The sequence below is a fragment of the Emys orbicularis genome, chromosome 8 (assembly GCF_028017835.1).
Source record: "Emys orbicularis isolate rEmyOrb1 chromosome 8, rEmyOrb1.hap1, whole genome shotgun sequence".
NCBI lineage: Eukaryota > Metazoa > Chordata > Testudines > Emydidae > Emys > Emys orbicularis.
Genome location: NC_088690.1, coordinates 39,674,694 through 39,689,665, shown reverse-complemented (window position 1 = coordinate 39,689,665; position 14,972 = coordinate 39,674,694). Strand labels below are relative to the sequence as shown.

The window sequence follows — 14,972 nt, the reverse complement described above, 5'->3', positions numbered from 1 at the left end:
TCTGTTAACAACCACAACAGAGTGACAAATGACCAGCCTGAGTTATGACTATGTAATCACAGCAAATTGAAAAGAGAGAACTTATATCAGCTAGATTCTGCCTGGCTTTTACGTGGGTACAAAACACACTTAAGGGATGGGCCGAACTGCAGTCTCTATTCTTTCCAGTTACTCTCCTGGGGGTACACTGCACCCCAAAGGTGGCAGGAAGAGGTAGAACTATGGCTGGAGCTATGGCTAATCAGTTGTCAGCAGAGATGGCTCACCATGCAAAGGGAGTATGCTTCACCCCTTAAAGTAGTGCAGCAGTTTGTGTGCTCCTGTGCACAGTGGGGGACTCTGGGAGACAGTTGCATGTGCAGCACAAGGGAGGTGTGGCTTTCTCCTGCCCTCAAAGGAAGGCTGTAGCTAAATGTCACAATCTTCAAAATAAAAGACCTGATCCTTACCTCATTTACACAAGTGCAAATTAATATCTCACAAGATGTCAATGAAATTACACGTGATGTTAACAAGAGGAGACTCAGCCATGAGGTTCCCAAATTAGAAGATTTGAACATACCTAACAAACACAAGCTATCTCACTCGCTCTCCTTCTCTCATGCCATTCCAGGGACTAGATGGTAACAGCAACTAAAATACTTCTGCCACCTGAAAATAAGTTTTTCAATGCAACTATTCCTGGATCAGCAAACCAAAAAATAATGTATCTGCTGATTACTTGTATGAGTTCTCAGTCTTATCAATTTAGTACCCAAAAAGGATACAAAAGTTTGCAGTATTCAGATAAATTATCCAAAAATGATTTTCTGGAGTTGGATCAAGTTTTCTCTCATCAGCATTCAGCACCAGTGCCACAGCAAGCAGAATAACAAGAGAGGAAATACAAAACATGAGGAGCGGATGAACTAAAGGGAGAGCAGTGATGAAGAAAATATGTTCCTTCTTAATTTAGATAGCAAGGACAAAGTCATGGACTGCAGTTCCTTATTTTTATTTATGAGAGCATCCTTCCAGTGATCAGTATCTGTACTGCATCGAAGTATGGAAGTCGCTTTAGAACATTTCACATTAGTCTGTAGGAAACCACTGATGGATTCATTTGTACAATTAACAGAACTAGAACACACCATGTGTGCACAGACATATGTCACAATCTTTTATTGCATACACTATGGTAGCTCTGATAAATTATTTGGATTCTTTTTTTGTTCACCTTACAACACACTCAGGAGCAAAACCCTAAGCCCAGCACTCAGTAAATATTCCACAAAACCTTTTTTTTTTTTTTACAAAAGCTGTTTGTTTCTGCCTTACAGTTTATTTATTGGTGATGGTGGTGGTGCAGGAAGCGGAAGAGGAGCAAAGGGAAGGTTTTCAGTGCCACCGCTGATAAGTTTGACCGTTACATTTATTTTCTTTGGCAGTCAACACTGACATTTTGGTCTAAGCTTCTACAATCAGATAATCTTAGATTGTTATTTTTCATTTCCTCTCCCCTTTCTTTTCCTCCTTTCAGCTAGGAAAGAGAAAGTGCCCCCCACTCCCCCCAAAAAAGCTTTTAAAATACTCCCCATTTTTATTTCTATGACATCCCCCATTGCTATCAAAAGATAATGGGCAACTAACTAGTGTCACCACTACAGCTTCTTCTTGCCTAAGATAATATTCTATGTTCTATGACATGAGCTCTAGTGGCAGCCATGTCAGTTTCCCTGATTATGATATACTATACTGTAGGTACATCACTAGGATAGAATTTTTAAAAGTGCCTAAATCTCATTGATTTTCAATGGGACTTAGATGTCTACATCACTTGAGCTCTTTTGAAAATTGTACCCAAAGTCTATGGCATCAGATAGCAAGCAAGCTAGTCAAAACTTGTTAAAACATATTCATAATTTTAGAGAAAGTTTAAAGGGTGACATTTTCAAAGGTGACCCCATATTTTCAGATTGGACATTTCAGAAATTATAATTCTCCATGCAAGCAACCAGGACTTTAAGGAACTTACTTTAAAGTTTATACAGCAATCTTTGTTTCCTTAACCAAAACATCTGAACTGTTGTATAGCTGATCCCCAACTCGATTTAACTATTAAATGCAATTTTACAAAATTCATTCTAGTCGATTAAAAAAAGATCTTGCAACAGCTACAATTCTAGGGCCATATTCTGTGCCCTCAGTTACATACATGCAACCCTCATGAAGATCAGTTGGGACAAGAGGTTTGCAGACATATAACTAAGGGAAGAATTTGGCACCCGTGGTCTATCTCTGTTATGAAGTCCATCCTAGAATTTATTTATCTTCCCCAACACTCACATGGGAGGCACAATAAATTAACAACATAAAAATGTCATACCGAGGTACTGAACACCAAGTCTTTTGCATGATTCCAGGCAGGCTTGTTTTGTGTTTTCATAGCCATAGTCGCTATGCCAGAGTTTGGTAGTTATCCAGAGGTCCTCTCGCTTCACATCACTTTCTTTGATAGCTTTCTGAAGGAGTGATTCACAGCCGTATCTTTTTGCTGTATCAATATGACGAATGCCACATTTTTGTAGTGCATACACCACAGCATCATGGGAATATCCACCTTGATGGGATGTACCTAAGCAAAAGTTAATAGACGTGAATTGTTATTACTTAGTGATAAACAGAATTTTGCCAGATTGTCACTGTTGTGACAATTAACACAGTGAGTCCCCAAATAATTATACAAAAGAAATGGGAATTGAACGAGAGCGTATACTAAAAAAATACAGACCCTAGGAGAACACAGGGTCTAATTCTGATCTCATCTACATTGGTGTAAATCAGGAGCAACTACACTAAAATCATTGGCATTTCAGCAGTATACAAGTGTAAAAAAGTGAGATCAGAATCAGGCCTATTGGATTTCATGACCTATGAGCATACACTACTATAATTAGTTACTTCTGAAACCAGTATCCTTAGAGAAGGACAGAGACAAGTTATATACAGTATGGCAAATAAATATAAACCACATTCATTCTCCATGTTGGGTGTAATATATATATTTATATGGTGAAAATATTAATTAAATATTAAAGTAAAAAATGAAAGTATCAGTATGTCACTTCTTAAAAAGAATGAGTTAGATTCAGCAATTTGCTGTGTAAGAGACAAATCCTGAGGTCTTTACTCCATCAAATTCCATGGAGCCCCAGGTCAATATTACACTACAATACTACATAAAGGGCCATATTAATCTCCAGCGTAAACAGTGTAATTCCCATATAAATTTCCCAGCCAAATTCATTGAACCGAAACAGTAGTGTAAGCTACAGATGGGATAGCACAGTGGTTCTCAATTAGTAGTCTGTGGCCCCCTGGGGTTCCGCGAGGCCTTTCAGGGGGGCCATGGAGCTCCGCAGCTGAAACCCGGTGCCCTGAGCCCCAGTGCTGAAGCCAGGAACAGCATGGGGCTGAAGCTGGCGGCCCCCCTGCCCCAGCCAGGAGCGGCACAGGGCTGAAGCCAGTGCCTCTCCCCCCCCAGCCCCTAAAACCAGGAGCGACATGGGGCTGAAATCAGCAAACCTCCCCCCGCCCAAGCCAGGAGCAGCAGGGTGCTGAAGCTGGGAGCCCCAGCGTCACCAGCCCCCCCCACCCCCGCTGAAGCTAGGAGCTGCACAGGGAGCCCCCCCTCACCCATATAGAGCCCCTATCTACCCCCTGCCTGCACGCTGAGCTACCCCCCTGCCTGCACACACCCCTACCTACCCCCTGCCTGCACGCTGAGCTACCCCCCTGCCTGCACACACCCCTACCTACCCCCTGCCTGCACGCTGAGCTACCCCCCGCCTGCACACACCCCTATCTACCCCCTCCCTGCACCCTGAGCAGTTTTCAAACTTTTTGAACTGAGTACCCCTTGGAGTTATATATTTTGGTTGCATTCCCCCACAGCCCAGACAAGCTGGGTGGCCTCTTGAGGGAGTCGGGGGGTGGAGGTGGTGCTTCCTCCCTGGACTGTGCTGTGTGGAGCTGGCTCAAGTCCTGCCAGCCTTCTCCCCCTCCCCCCCCCCCCAAATAGAAGTAAAACTATTCCTATGCCCAAGGGTCCACCCGGAGCCTGTTCCCTGCACTCCCCCCGCCAGGCCCTGGCGTTTTTACAGCATACTGAGTGGGGCCTCAGCAACAAAAAGGTTGAGAACCCCTGGGATAGAAAATGGACATAAATGGGGTTTAAATGATAAGACAGTGTAATTTGCACTGCCTAGGCATTCATTGGATGTACTAAATAAATGTATTTTACATGTCAAGGGGATGGAAGGATGAGAATACTTAGCAGGAAAAGCCATTAGCAGAAGGTCTATTAGATAAAGAGTGTTTGTGAGTGTGAAGAGGGGGCTGGTTTATCTTCTATCTTCCTATTAGTTGTTTTTCCTGCTAAGAGCCACCCACCCCTTCACAGTCTTTTCCCAACAGCAATATTTTCCACAATCTCTGTTTGGGGAACTCATAAAAATGAGTTTCTAAGACTATGACTGCTATCAAAGGCCCTAGTCCTGTAACTGACAGTGGGCAGGCAGATTGCTGCATCCGCATTAAGGCTCCTCATTGGGGCTCTCCATGGGCACAGCAGTCTGCCTGCATCAATACAAATTGCAGTATCAGGCCCTACATGATAACCAAGTCATTGTTGAACCTAAAAGGGATAAAGGACTCCAGGTTGCAGAAGAATATTATTCAAGTGACGTATCCCCTGCTGGTTTTCTCCACCCTCCAAACCTGTTTCATTTTACACTGAACACAAAGATCCACACCTTTACCAGATAAGTATACTGTATATATCAGGGTTGGGCAAACTACAGCCCATCAGCCATTTTAAGCCAGCCCTCAAGCTCCCGCTGGGGAGCAGGGTCTGGGGCTTGCCCCCCTTTGGCGCTCCAGCCGGGTAGCAGGGTCGGGGGCCGCTCCACGCAGCTCCCAGAAGCAGCAGCATGGCCCCCTTCCGGTGCTCCAATGGGAGCTGCAGGGGCAGTGCCTGCCGATGGGCAGCATGCAGAGCCGCCTGGCTGTGCCTCCACGTAGGAGCTGGAGAAGGGACATGCCGCTGCTTCTGGGTGCTGCTTGAGGTAAGCGCCGCCTGGAGCCTGAACCCCTGAGCCTGTCCCCTGCCCCTACCCAGCCCTGATCCCCATCCTGCCCTCCGAACCCCTTGATCCCAGCCTGGAGCACCCTCCTGCACCCCAAACACCTCGTCCCCAGCCCCACCCCAGAGCCCTCACCCCCCCCCCGCACTCCACCCCTCCTGCCCCGAGCCCCCTCCCACACCCTGAACGCCTCATTTTTGGCCCCATCCCCAACCAGAGCCCTCACCCCCTCCTGCACCCCAACTCCAATTTTCTGAGCATTCATGGCCCGCCATACAATTTCCATACCCAGATGTGGCCCTCAGGCCAAAAAGTTTGCCCACCCCTGGTGTATAGTCACTAGGGTTATCACAAGGGAGAATTACGGGAAATATATAAGATAATAGTGTTTTTTCTACCCTCACCCTAGTATCCACTATTCCTGGATAGGGGGAAAAGTGGGAGTCACTGCCCACCCTGGTCCATGAGACTCTGCCTCTTGGAACTTTCTAAACCCCAGTGGTTGTCAATCCATGGCCCATGGGCTGCTTGCAGCTCAATCAGCACACAGATGTGGCCCATGCGACATCCTCAGGGTCGTACAGTTAGTATATATATTGCGTGAATGTGGCCCACATAACACACAGAGAACAGCATATGTGGCCCACGATGGTAAATACGTTGGGAATCACTGTTTTAAACAATCAGTGTTGGAATGAGAAGAGTTTAGGGAATTCCTATGTTGCATGAATAAAGCAAGCTAGATTCTCCTAAAATTCTTGTAACAGTATGTCCAATCACTATCTCAGAATGAAGGTCATGATTAGGTAGCTGCCTAATCTCTCCCATTACACCATGCCAATTTTAAACAAAACAGATTTAACCTGATAGGTGTACTAACTTTAAGTTGATGTAACACCACTGACTTCAGTGGAGGGACTCCTAATTTTAAACAGTGCAAGTAAAATCAGAATCAGGCCTAATGAATGGATAATACTGTACTGTTGCACAGCAAATCTTTTACTTCTTCAAATATGAAATAAAGTTTAATATTTTAAAAGTGAAAAAACACGGGGCGGGTGTTAAACACTGGCAGTAAATATGAATAATATGAGAGTTTGTTCACAGAAGATCCAGAAATGAGTATGCGTATATTTGTTTCACATTAAAATTCACAAAACTAAAACAAATTATGTTCATATACTAGATGTTGCAAAAGCTTCATATTAACTGTTTAGAAATTTTAAATGAATATATATTACCACACTTTAACCATTTAAAAAGAATATCCTTATATAATTACACCATGAGATGTTAAAGGAATGTAGAATTATATAACTACCACAGAAAAGTTACTACACTTTTACATAATCATCTTTTCACTTTTAATAAGCTACTCTTGACACCAAATAAATTAGGTTGTAACTATTGTGTCTGTTTGTGGTTGAATAGACATTTCCAAGTACGGAATGAATGAAGTTCATTCAGAGGTCTTGCACATGGGCTCAGACCCTTTTCATGCATAATGCATTCAAGTAAGAATATTTAGGACACATAAACTTTTACTTTTTTAACCCTTTTATGATGGGGAATTGTGGAGATTTCAGTTTGTTATTGTTTCTCTTCTAATGATCAAGTGTGTAATATGTTCAGAGGAAATTAACAGACAACGGGGAGGAATTCTCTGAATACAGTATCTGTAAATTAAAATTAGCCATATCATATAGCTACAGAAAATGTAAAAAGTCCCTCAACAATTAGAGAGAGTAGTAAATACTATGAACAACTGATATCATGAAAACCAGGAATTAAAGAACTAATAATGCTACTCAGACTAGGGATTCTAGGAATTGCAGGCTTCTCACATTGTTCATACTGTTGCAGTACCACATGTGCTGTAATTCAGAAGGGCACAAAGACGAGTTAAGGATAGAGGTATAACCTTAACTCTGAACTTAATTATTTTTTCTTTATTTTTGGTTGGTTGGGTTTTTTTTTTTAAATGTTTATTGTTAAGTCAGACTTTTACCATTATTTGAATGTACTATCTGGGTCTGTTGTTGTTTAACATCTTTATTTACTACCTGGATGTAGGAGTAGAGAGCATACTGATCAAGTTTGAAGATGACACAAAGCTAGCGGGGGGTTACCAATACTTTGGAGGATAGAGCTAAAATTCAGAGGGATCTTGATAAATTTGAGAACTGGGCTAAACAATTAAATGAAATTCAAAGGTAAGATACTACACTTAGGGAAGAAAAAACAAATGCACAAATATAGAGTGGGGGGAAAGTGGCTTGGCAGCAGCACTACTGAGAAGGATCTGGGAGTTGTGGTGGATCACAACCTCAACATGAGCCAGCAATGCAACGCTGTTGCAAAAAATGCAAATACAATTTTAGGTTGCATTAGCAGAGGCATAGCATGCAAGTCACGGGAGGTGATAGTACCGCTCTACTCGGTGCTGGTTAGGCCTCAGCTGGAGTACTGTGTCCAATTTTGGTCACCAATGTATAGAAAGGATGTGGAGAAACTGGAAAGGATCCAGAGGCAAGTGACAAAGATGATCAAAGGGATGGAATACAAGCTATATGAGCAAAGGCTGAAGGAACTTTAGTTTGGAAAAGAGGAGATTAAGGGGGGGATATGATAGTCTTCAGATACTTGAAAGGCTGCCATAAAAAATATGGAGGAAAGTTGTTCTCTCTTGCCACAGAGGACAGGACAAGAGGCAATGGGTTCAAACTACAGCATAGCAGCTTTAGATTAAATCTCAGGAAAAACTTCCTAACTGTAAAAACAGTAGGACAATGGAACAGACGCCTCGGGAGGTTGTGGAAGCTTCTTCGCTGGAGGTTTTCAAAAGGAGGCTGGATGGTTTAGACACAACAAATCCTGCATCTTGGCAGGGGATTAGACTAGATGACCCTTGGGTCCCTTCTAACCCTACGGTTCTATGATTCTTTAAAGTAATTTCTTTTTGGAGTATTTGGTGCTAACTTTTGTTTCAGATATATAACTAATTCCCACGGAGTTGCATGTATGTATTTCAAGAAAAAATGTGGCCCTTTGTTTTTCACAAGTTTAAAATAATAATCTGCAAGACTAGACAATCATTCTACCTCTTCTTCACCCAAAAAGCTCTTTGCTGTCAATGCATTTTTTCTTTAGAGTCCTCTGATCAACCCAATATATGAATTAATTACATTTGATTAAGAGACAACACCAGACAAGTTTTCCTCAATTAAAGAAACCACATGCATGGGTTTTCATGCAATTTGATATTAGCAATTCAATCATTAAAGTCTGTTCAGTCGAGCCCTTGCTCTGGCACTCCAGGAACAGTGCCACACAAGAATCCAACTACACCAAAGTTCAGGTGGCCAGAGGAACTGTTTTTATAATGTAGTTGGTAAAGGCTGAAGAGCAATTATGAGAGGGATAACATGCTAAAGAGCAAAAAATTAAGTAACCTCCATCCCCTTCCTCCCCAGAGTTTGCTGTCCAAATCTCAGCAGGTCTACCAAGCAGCTCCCTTACCCTTCTCTCTCCTCCTTCACTGGAAGTTGTAGATATTTTGCTAGAGATGCTTTGGGTCAATAGTAATGTAAAGGAGTACCAGGCACTACTTTTTTTCCTTGGAGAACTAGATCCTAAAGCTGTGTGTGCTAATATGAAAAATGATCCAGTTTCATATTAATTTATAACCTTGTAATATCTAAAATAATAGGGTCTGATTTTCCACTGTGGTACTCTTGTTTTACTATTACTAACTTTATGTCCTTGAAGTCAATGGGTCTACGTACATGTGTAAGTCTTTACATGACTCTGACCATGGGAAAGAAAAGCATATGTAGAGTCCATGAGCATGCTAATTTATCAGAAGTTATCTGATCTGGTATCTGATTAATTACTCAACCAGAGCATTCTTATTACATCAAACTGTATTAAAATTAAACAGTGATATGTCTGTTTTTGCATTACTTTTAACACAGTGTAAAAAAGTTTAAAAAGTGTAACTAAAGATGCTATCACAGAGCCAGACAGCCTCATGTTAACTTTCTACACCTATTGCAGTACAAACCACAAACACTCTTATTGCTACATGATGGTTTATGTTTCAATAACAGGGTCACTTACTATGAAAGCTGTATTTAGCATCCCATCATAAGTAATCCATTGTGTCTTATCTGCTTTGGAACAGCACAAAGATTTCATATGTACCAGCTGGACTCAAAAAGTTTCATTTTGTTATGAAATTGTCACTATATAATTTTCACACAATATTTTTATATTAATCTCATTGTAGGACTCAATATATGTTCCAAATAAATCTAGATTTTGCTCAAGTGAGGAATACATTGACAACTTGCCAGAAATCCAAGAGCAGCAGCTAACATACATACAATGGAGAACTGCAGCTCCTCTCATCTTTAATACAGAAGTGCAACCCAGGGAAATGATAGGACTGTAGTAGAACTAGTAGGGAAATTTCAACAAAAAAATGGAAACAAATTTTTGATCATTTTCATGTATTTCCCCCCACCCCCATTTCCAAACCAGCTTTAGTGTACAGTCTCTATATGCCACAAACTCTATATTATAAATGAGGGAAGACACTGGTCAGATTGTGTTATATGGACAATGCTTTGGCCAACTCTGCAGAAGTAAATCAGTTAAAAGAAAAAAAGTGCACAGCCCAAACAGATGTTAAGATATCAGAGGCATACTCAAGCACAGCAGAACTACAGTCTTTTTTTTTTCCTGAGCAGAGAGTTCCCTTTTGTGAGGATAGAGCACTAAGATACCAATGCATTATGCAACCTGCAATAAAAGTGATGATATGATGTCATTGCCAAACCCCATTAATGGGGCTCGCCTCCCTCCCTTTTTCCTCTCTGTGTAACTAGTGGAGGCAAAAGGTAGTAAAGGAATAAGGAGAGGAAAGTCAGGGGTTACAACAATAAGATCTTGAAGTTACTTTAAGTTAGGCCTGGACACATTTCAAATGGCCAATTACATCTTTTTTATTGTAATTATTATTATTGCTTACTCACTTGTTGTGGCCATTGTGAAAGATATTAATCTTAAGAAGGGTTCTGAATGAAGAGAATGCAGTGGCTTGGTGGATCCCAATTGGTAGGGTATTCCACGTGTAGAGAGCTGTGTGGATAAAGTCACATGGTGACTTGTGGGAGAAATGGACAATCAGGGTATCTATGGCTGGTGTCATTAACAGATTGGAAGGGGCAGTGCAGAAAGGAAGAAGCTTGAGAAGTCAGAAACTAGGTAGGAGGAGAGAATCAGAAGAAGGAGAGACAGGAAGAGGAAAAAGAGAGCAGAGTAGGCAAACAGGACAGAAAATGGCAGAAAATAAAAAAGGAGAGGTGCCGCAAACAGTAGCTTTTATCCATAGAGACAACAGGCACTGCCTCATTTATACCTGATCCATGCATTTACGCAAACAACATGGAAGATCTACATTGTTCCACTTAAGATAAAGATAAAATCCACTGGGGAGAGGATTTTTGGCATTGAGACTGCATCTTTTTCAAGAATATTTCAGGGAAGGGCAGCTAGAGCTCCCCCACATGCTTTTTCTTCTCAAAAATTCACTTGTTTTTCCTTCTCTTCCTACACACACATTTAATTTGAAAATCAGCACAGTATCAATGTTTATGTGCAACTCAAGTGGACTTTGCTCTACACCTTATTAAGGGCCTGAGAACCTGCCAAACTCCTGCTGTACTCTTGTTTAAAATAAATATTATTTTCTGTTGGTGGGCATAGATATTCCAAACTTCCCAACATAAAAACCTGCCACTACAGCCTGGCTGCTGTTTAAAGTCTTGTCTACACTAGGGGTGAAATCCTGCCCTACTGAAAACAATGTGGGATTTCACCCAAGGACACCAAGCCTTTGCTCACAATGGTTTTCAGCAATGATTCCCCCTGAAGTGGTAATTAAAATGATTTAATAAAAATGGTTTTCAATACCATTTCCAAGGATAGTTGTGGTCTTGTTGGAAGCCAACCTTTTTTTAATCTAAACTCTTTACAGAAAAGTATTTCTCTTAAGGAACAATGAAGAAATATGTAAAATGTAACTAGAGAAACCAACCTGAACTTTCTTTCACCTGTGGGAGAACTTAAGGAAGAGGAATTTTACATATCTATATTTTTTTCAGCTCTGTTTGCAGGATTTCATTTACTGTTGAGTGCATAGATGTATTCTAGAATGTTGTCCTCCTCTGGAGCCCAAGTTAAAATAAACTGGTAGACTTGCATATAAGGAGGAATAAAAGGAAGCAACAGAGCTTCTCTACAACTCCACTCAGCCACTGAAAGGCAAAAAGCAGTTCGATTCCAGCTGTGCTAATGCGGAAGAAGGAAGGACCCTTTTCGCACTTTTTGTGTATCCATGCTGGGGGAAGCCAGAATGCTGCTGTTTATGCTTCCTGAGAGCAATGGGGCAAAGGGATGGGGGGGGGGGCGAGCCATTGTTGACAGAGGCACTCCAGACCCCAGGGCGTGGCTGGGCAGGGTAGGATAAGGACTCTGAGGGCTGGTCTACACTACCACTTAAGATGCAATTTATATCACTCGGGGGTGTGAAAAAGACATCCACCTGAGCGACACAAGTTACATCAACTTAAGCGCTGTCTCCACTGGCGCTATGTCGGTGGAAGATGCTCTCCCGCCAACATAGTTTCTGCCTCTTGTGGAGGTGGAGTAATTATGCTGGAATATCCCGTTGGAATAGCGCATCTTCACCAGATGTGCTACAACGGCACAGCTGCATCGGTGCAGCTGCGCTAATGTAGCTCTGTAGTGTGGATTTGCCCTCCGATGTTCTACTACAAGATTCAGCCCTTGCTCTGCATATCAGCTAGCATTTCTCTAATCAGGACTTTTGAAAAGGACATATAAAAGCCACTTCTGAGAGTACTCCCCATAGCAACCACAGAGGCCCTGCATGCCTCAGCATTCTTCAGGAAGAATGCCTCCACTCACTGTCACTGGACGCTACTCAGCAACCGCCAACCCACTAACGCAGTTCTGTTTTTAAAAGTCACAGTGTGACCCAGAGCAAGCAAAGACCTCTGCTGCAGGGTGACATGGGCTCTGATATGCTATTTGAAGTATCCAGCTTTCATATACAAATGTTTCTACCTATTGCTCATAACCTCTTTGTATAGTTTATCTATTTAGAAGAACAGCTCTGAAATTGAACCTGGACATTTGAAAGGCAGGCTATGAATGTGTAATCCATGTAGAAATTTCATAAGATGAACTGCCGCACACATTTATTTAAATGCCTTTATGGACAGACTGCCAAATCTTGCAGCCTTTTCTTTCACTCAACACTTTCCCACCATCATGAGAACTATTTCTCATTAACAACCAAATTGTTTTCAGATGCTCTGCTATAAGATGTTTCCTTAGAAACCATTTGGTAAAAGACTGTGGCTTTCTTCCATAGAAATCTCAAGCAGTGAAAAGGCAGATTTTCTGGCATAAATCAAATCCAATTTCTAGGGTTCACTAAACCTTTTCTTCTCGGAGTAATGTTTTGTGACTAGATCTTAGCAGTTAATAGTGCACAAAGAATTGCTGGTGTGAGCCAGTTTTAAATGATTTTCATTTTGTCCCTTTCGTTAACTCAATTGAAATTACTTCCAGTGCCTATTATACCTTGATGGAACTTTAACTTCATAACTGATAAGGATGATATGTGCAGCACACTGGCAAAAAGTATAAATTAACAGTAAGTAAACTGAACAGAAATAACATTAATGTTCTTTTTTTCCTCTGATACCTTATTTTAGGTTTTTAATAAATCAACCTGTATTACTCTGATGAAGATCTTGTAATAAACTTATATAAGCTGTTACCAAGTAAATTAAAAAAGATTAACTGTTGATCAACAATATTAGATTTTGGAATCCTTCTCCTAGTAAATGAGGCTTGTGACTTTTTTTTTTTTTTTTTTTTTGGCGTTTCACATAAAGGTATGAGGCAAATGTGATCTATCAAAAGGAGATGATTACCTTTGAGGACAAATGTTCCCAGCAGAAATAAACTTTGTATGAGACTAACCATTTTACTGTATAAACTAGGGACTTAATATTTGCATAAAATGTTCAATGTATCATTTATAGTTATGCAGCTACGGGAAAGAAGGCAATATTTTTAAAAATATTAAACAGGTGCAGGAAAAAGAGTTAATTTACTATGAGGTCAATAATTACAAAACTAACATTTAAAATACCTTCATACAAAGAGAGTTAAAATCTACAATGCTAATCTATCTAGATACCTTAGGAGCTGAAAACATAGCTACAATAATGATCATCATAGTATACTTGAGAGCTATTGCTGGTTTAGACCCCAGTTCAGCAAGGTACTAAAGCTTGTGCCTAACTTTAACCACAACAGTAGTGCCCCTGAAGCCAATGAGACTACTACTACATGTGCTTAAAGTTAGGATGTGCTTAAATACTTTGCTGAAACAAGGCAGAGATCCTAATCCTGCAAACTGATGCAGTGATGCAGGCTCTTAGACTCACATGGAATCCTGCTGAGGTCCACTGGAGTTAGTGTGTTTGGGGCAAAGGTCTGCATCAGCACATCTGTTTGCAGCACTGGGGCTTAAAACTGAGCATTAAAGTTTGACAATAAGTTACCCTTCTGATTAAATGTGATTTGTTTTTAGTTTCAAATAGGAAAATGAAAAGATACATTCTCAATGTCTCCAAGACAAACAACATTTGTCATACTTCCTATTACATACAGCCTTAGAATATAATTATGTACTAGAATGCAAAGGACTTCCTTTCATGCACTGAGTACAGGGAACTGAGCATACGGTATATGAAACTTCTGTAAATGTGAACAGCAAAAAAAACAAAACACGTTTCTTCTCTGTTTCTTTATAACGTATAAAGACTACCTCAAAGATGATTTGCAAATAACCCTTTTATCCTGTTGTTTTTCCTCTTGCTTATGTTCTGCATAATCAGGTCTTCATATCACTCTCTTTGCTGGAGGTCCTTGGCAAGAATATTAGAGGACCTGAAGAAAGTCTATGAATCAGCACCCCTTCTATCTCAGTTGTGGGGGTGGGGGAGGGAGATAGATGAGAGACTGCTGCAGCTTAGGTTACAGCCTCATGTGACATCACTATTCACCTCTTCCAAAGAACTTGCCAAAGACCTCTGGCAAAGAAGGAAGTAGGGGCTTTATGCTCCAAACATGATATTCAAACGGTGAAAAAAGGGGGTGGAGCAGTGTGACATTCTGTACCTCAGGGAAACACCCTGCACCCCCATGTTCATCCTTATACGATTGTGTGGTATCCAATGCAAAGTTTGTAATGTCGGGTGTCTTTGGAAGGCTCATGATGCACTGATCATTGTTGTTATAGTAATGTTATAGGTTGTAATTTCATGTATATAATTATGAAGCTGAAAAAGTGTCCTCATGGCTTAAAAAAATGCCCAGGCAAAACTCTCCAGGAACGGAGGGGCAGTTCACACCTCATCAGGGCATGTATGGGACAAACCCAGCCCAGCCTCACAGGAACAAAGGACACTGGCCTAGGCAGCAACAAAGGATCTGTTGGACTCTCGAGTGAGTCACCCCGCTTCCCTTGGTCAGTTTGGGACTACGATGAAGTAATGCTCACCTTACCCTAAAGGGGGCGGGGAGGCAAAGCCAAGAAGGAAGAAAGAACATGATAAAAGGGAGAGACGTTTGCCATGCTGGCTCTCTCTTCCACCTCCATCTACAGACACCACCACCAAGCGACTAAAGCACTGATCAAAGGGGAGAGCCTGGCTGAAGGGCAACCAGCCAGCCTGTGGCGAG

At 41.4% G+C, this 14,972-nt stretch overlaps 1 protein-coding gene across 1 annotated transcript in view; it reads right to left on the bottom strand.

Annotated features, from left to right (window-relative positions):
- The window catches only part of LOC135882396 (uncharacterized oxidoreductase ZK1290.5-like), an 82,706-nt gene that overhangs the window by 53,820 nt on the left and 13,914 nt on the right, over nucleotides 1–14,972 (bottom strand). Inside the window, exon 2 of the mRNA XM_065409294.1 lies at nucleotides 2,366–2,614. Within this exon, the coding sequence (XP_065265366.1) occupies nucleotides 2,366–2,614 (249 nt within the window). The remainder of the gene's footprint in view (nucleotides 1–2,365; nucleotides 2,615–14,972) is intronic.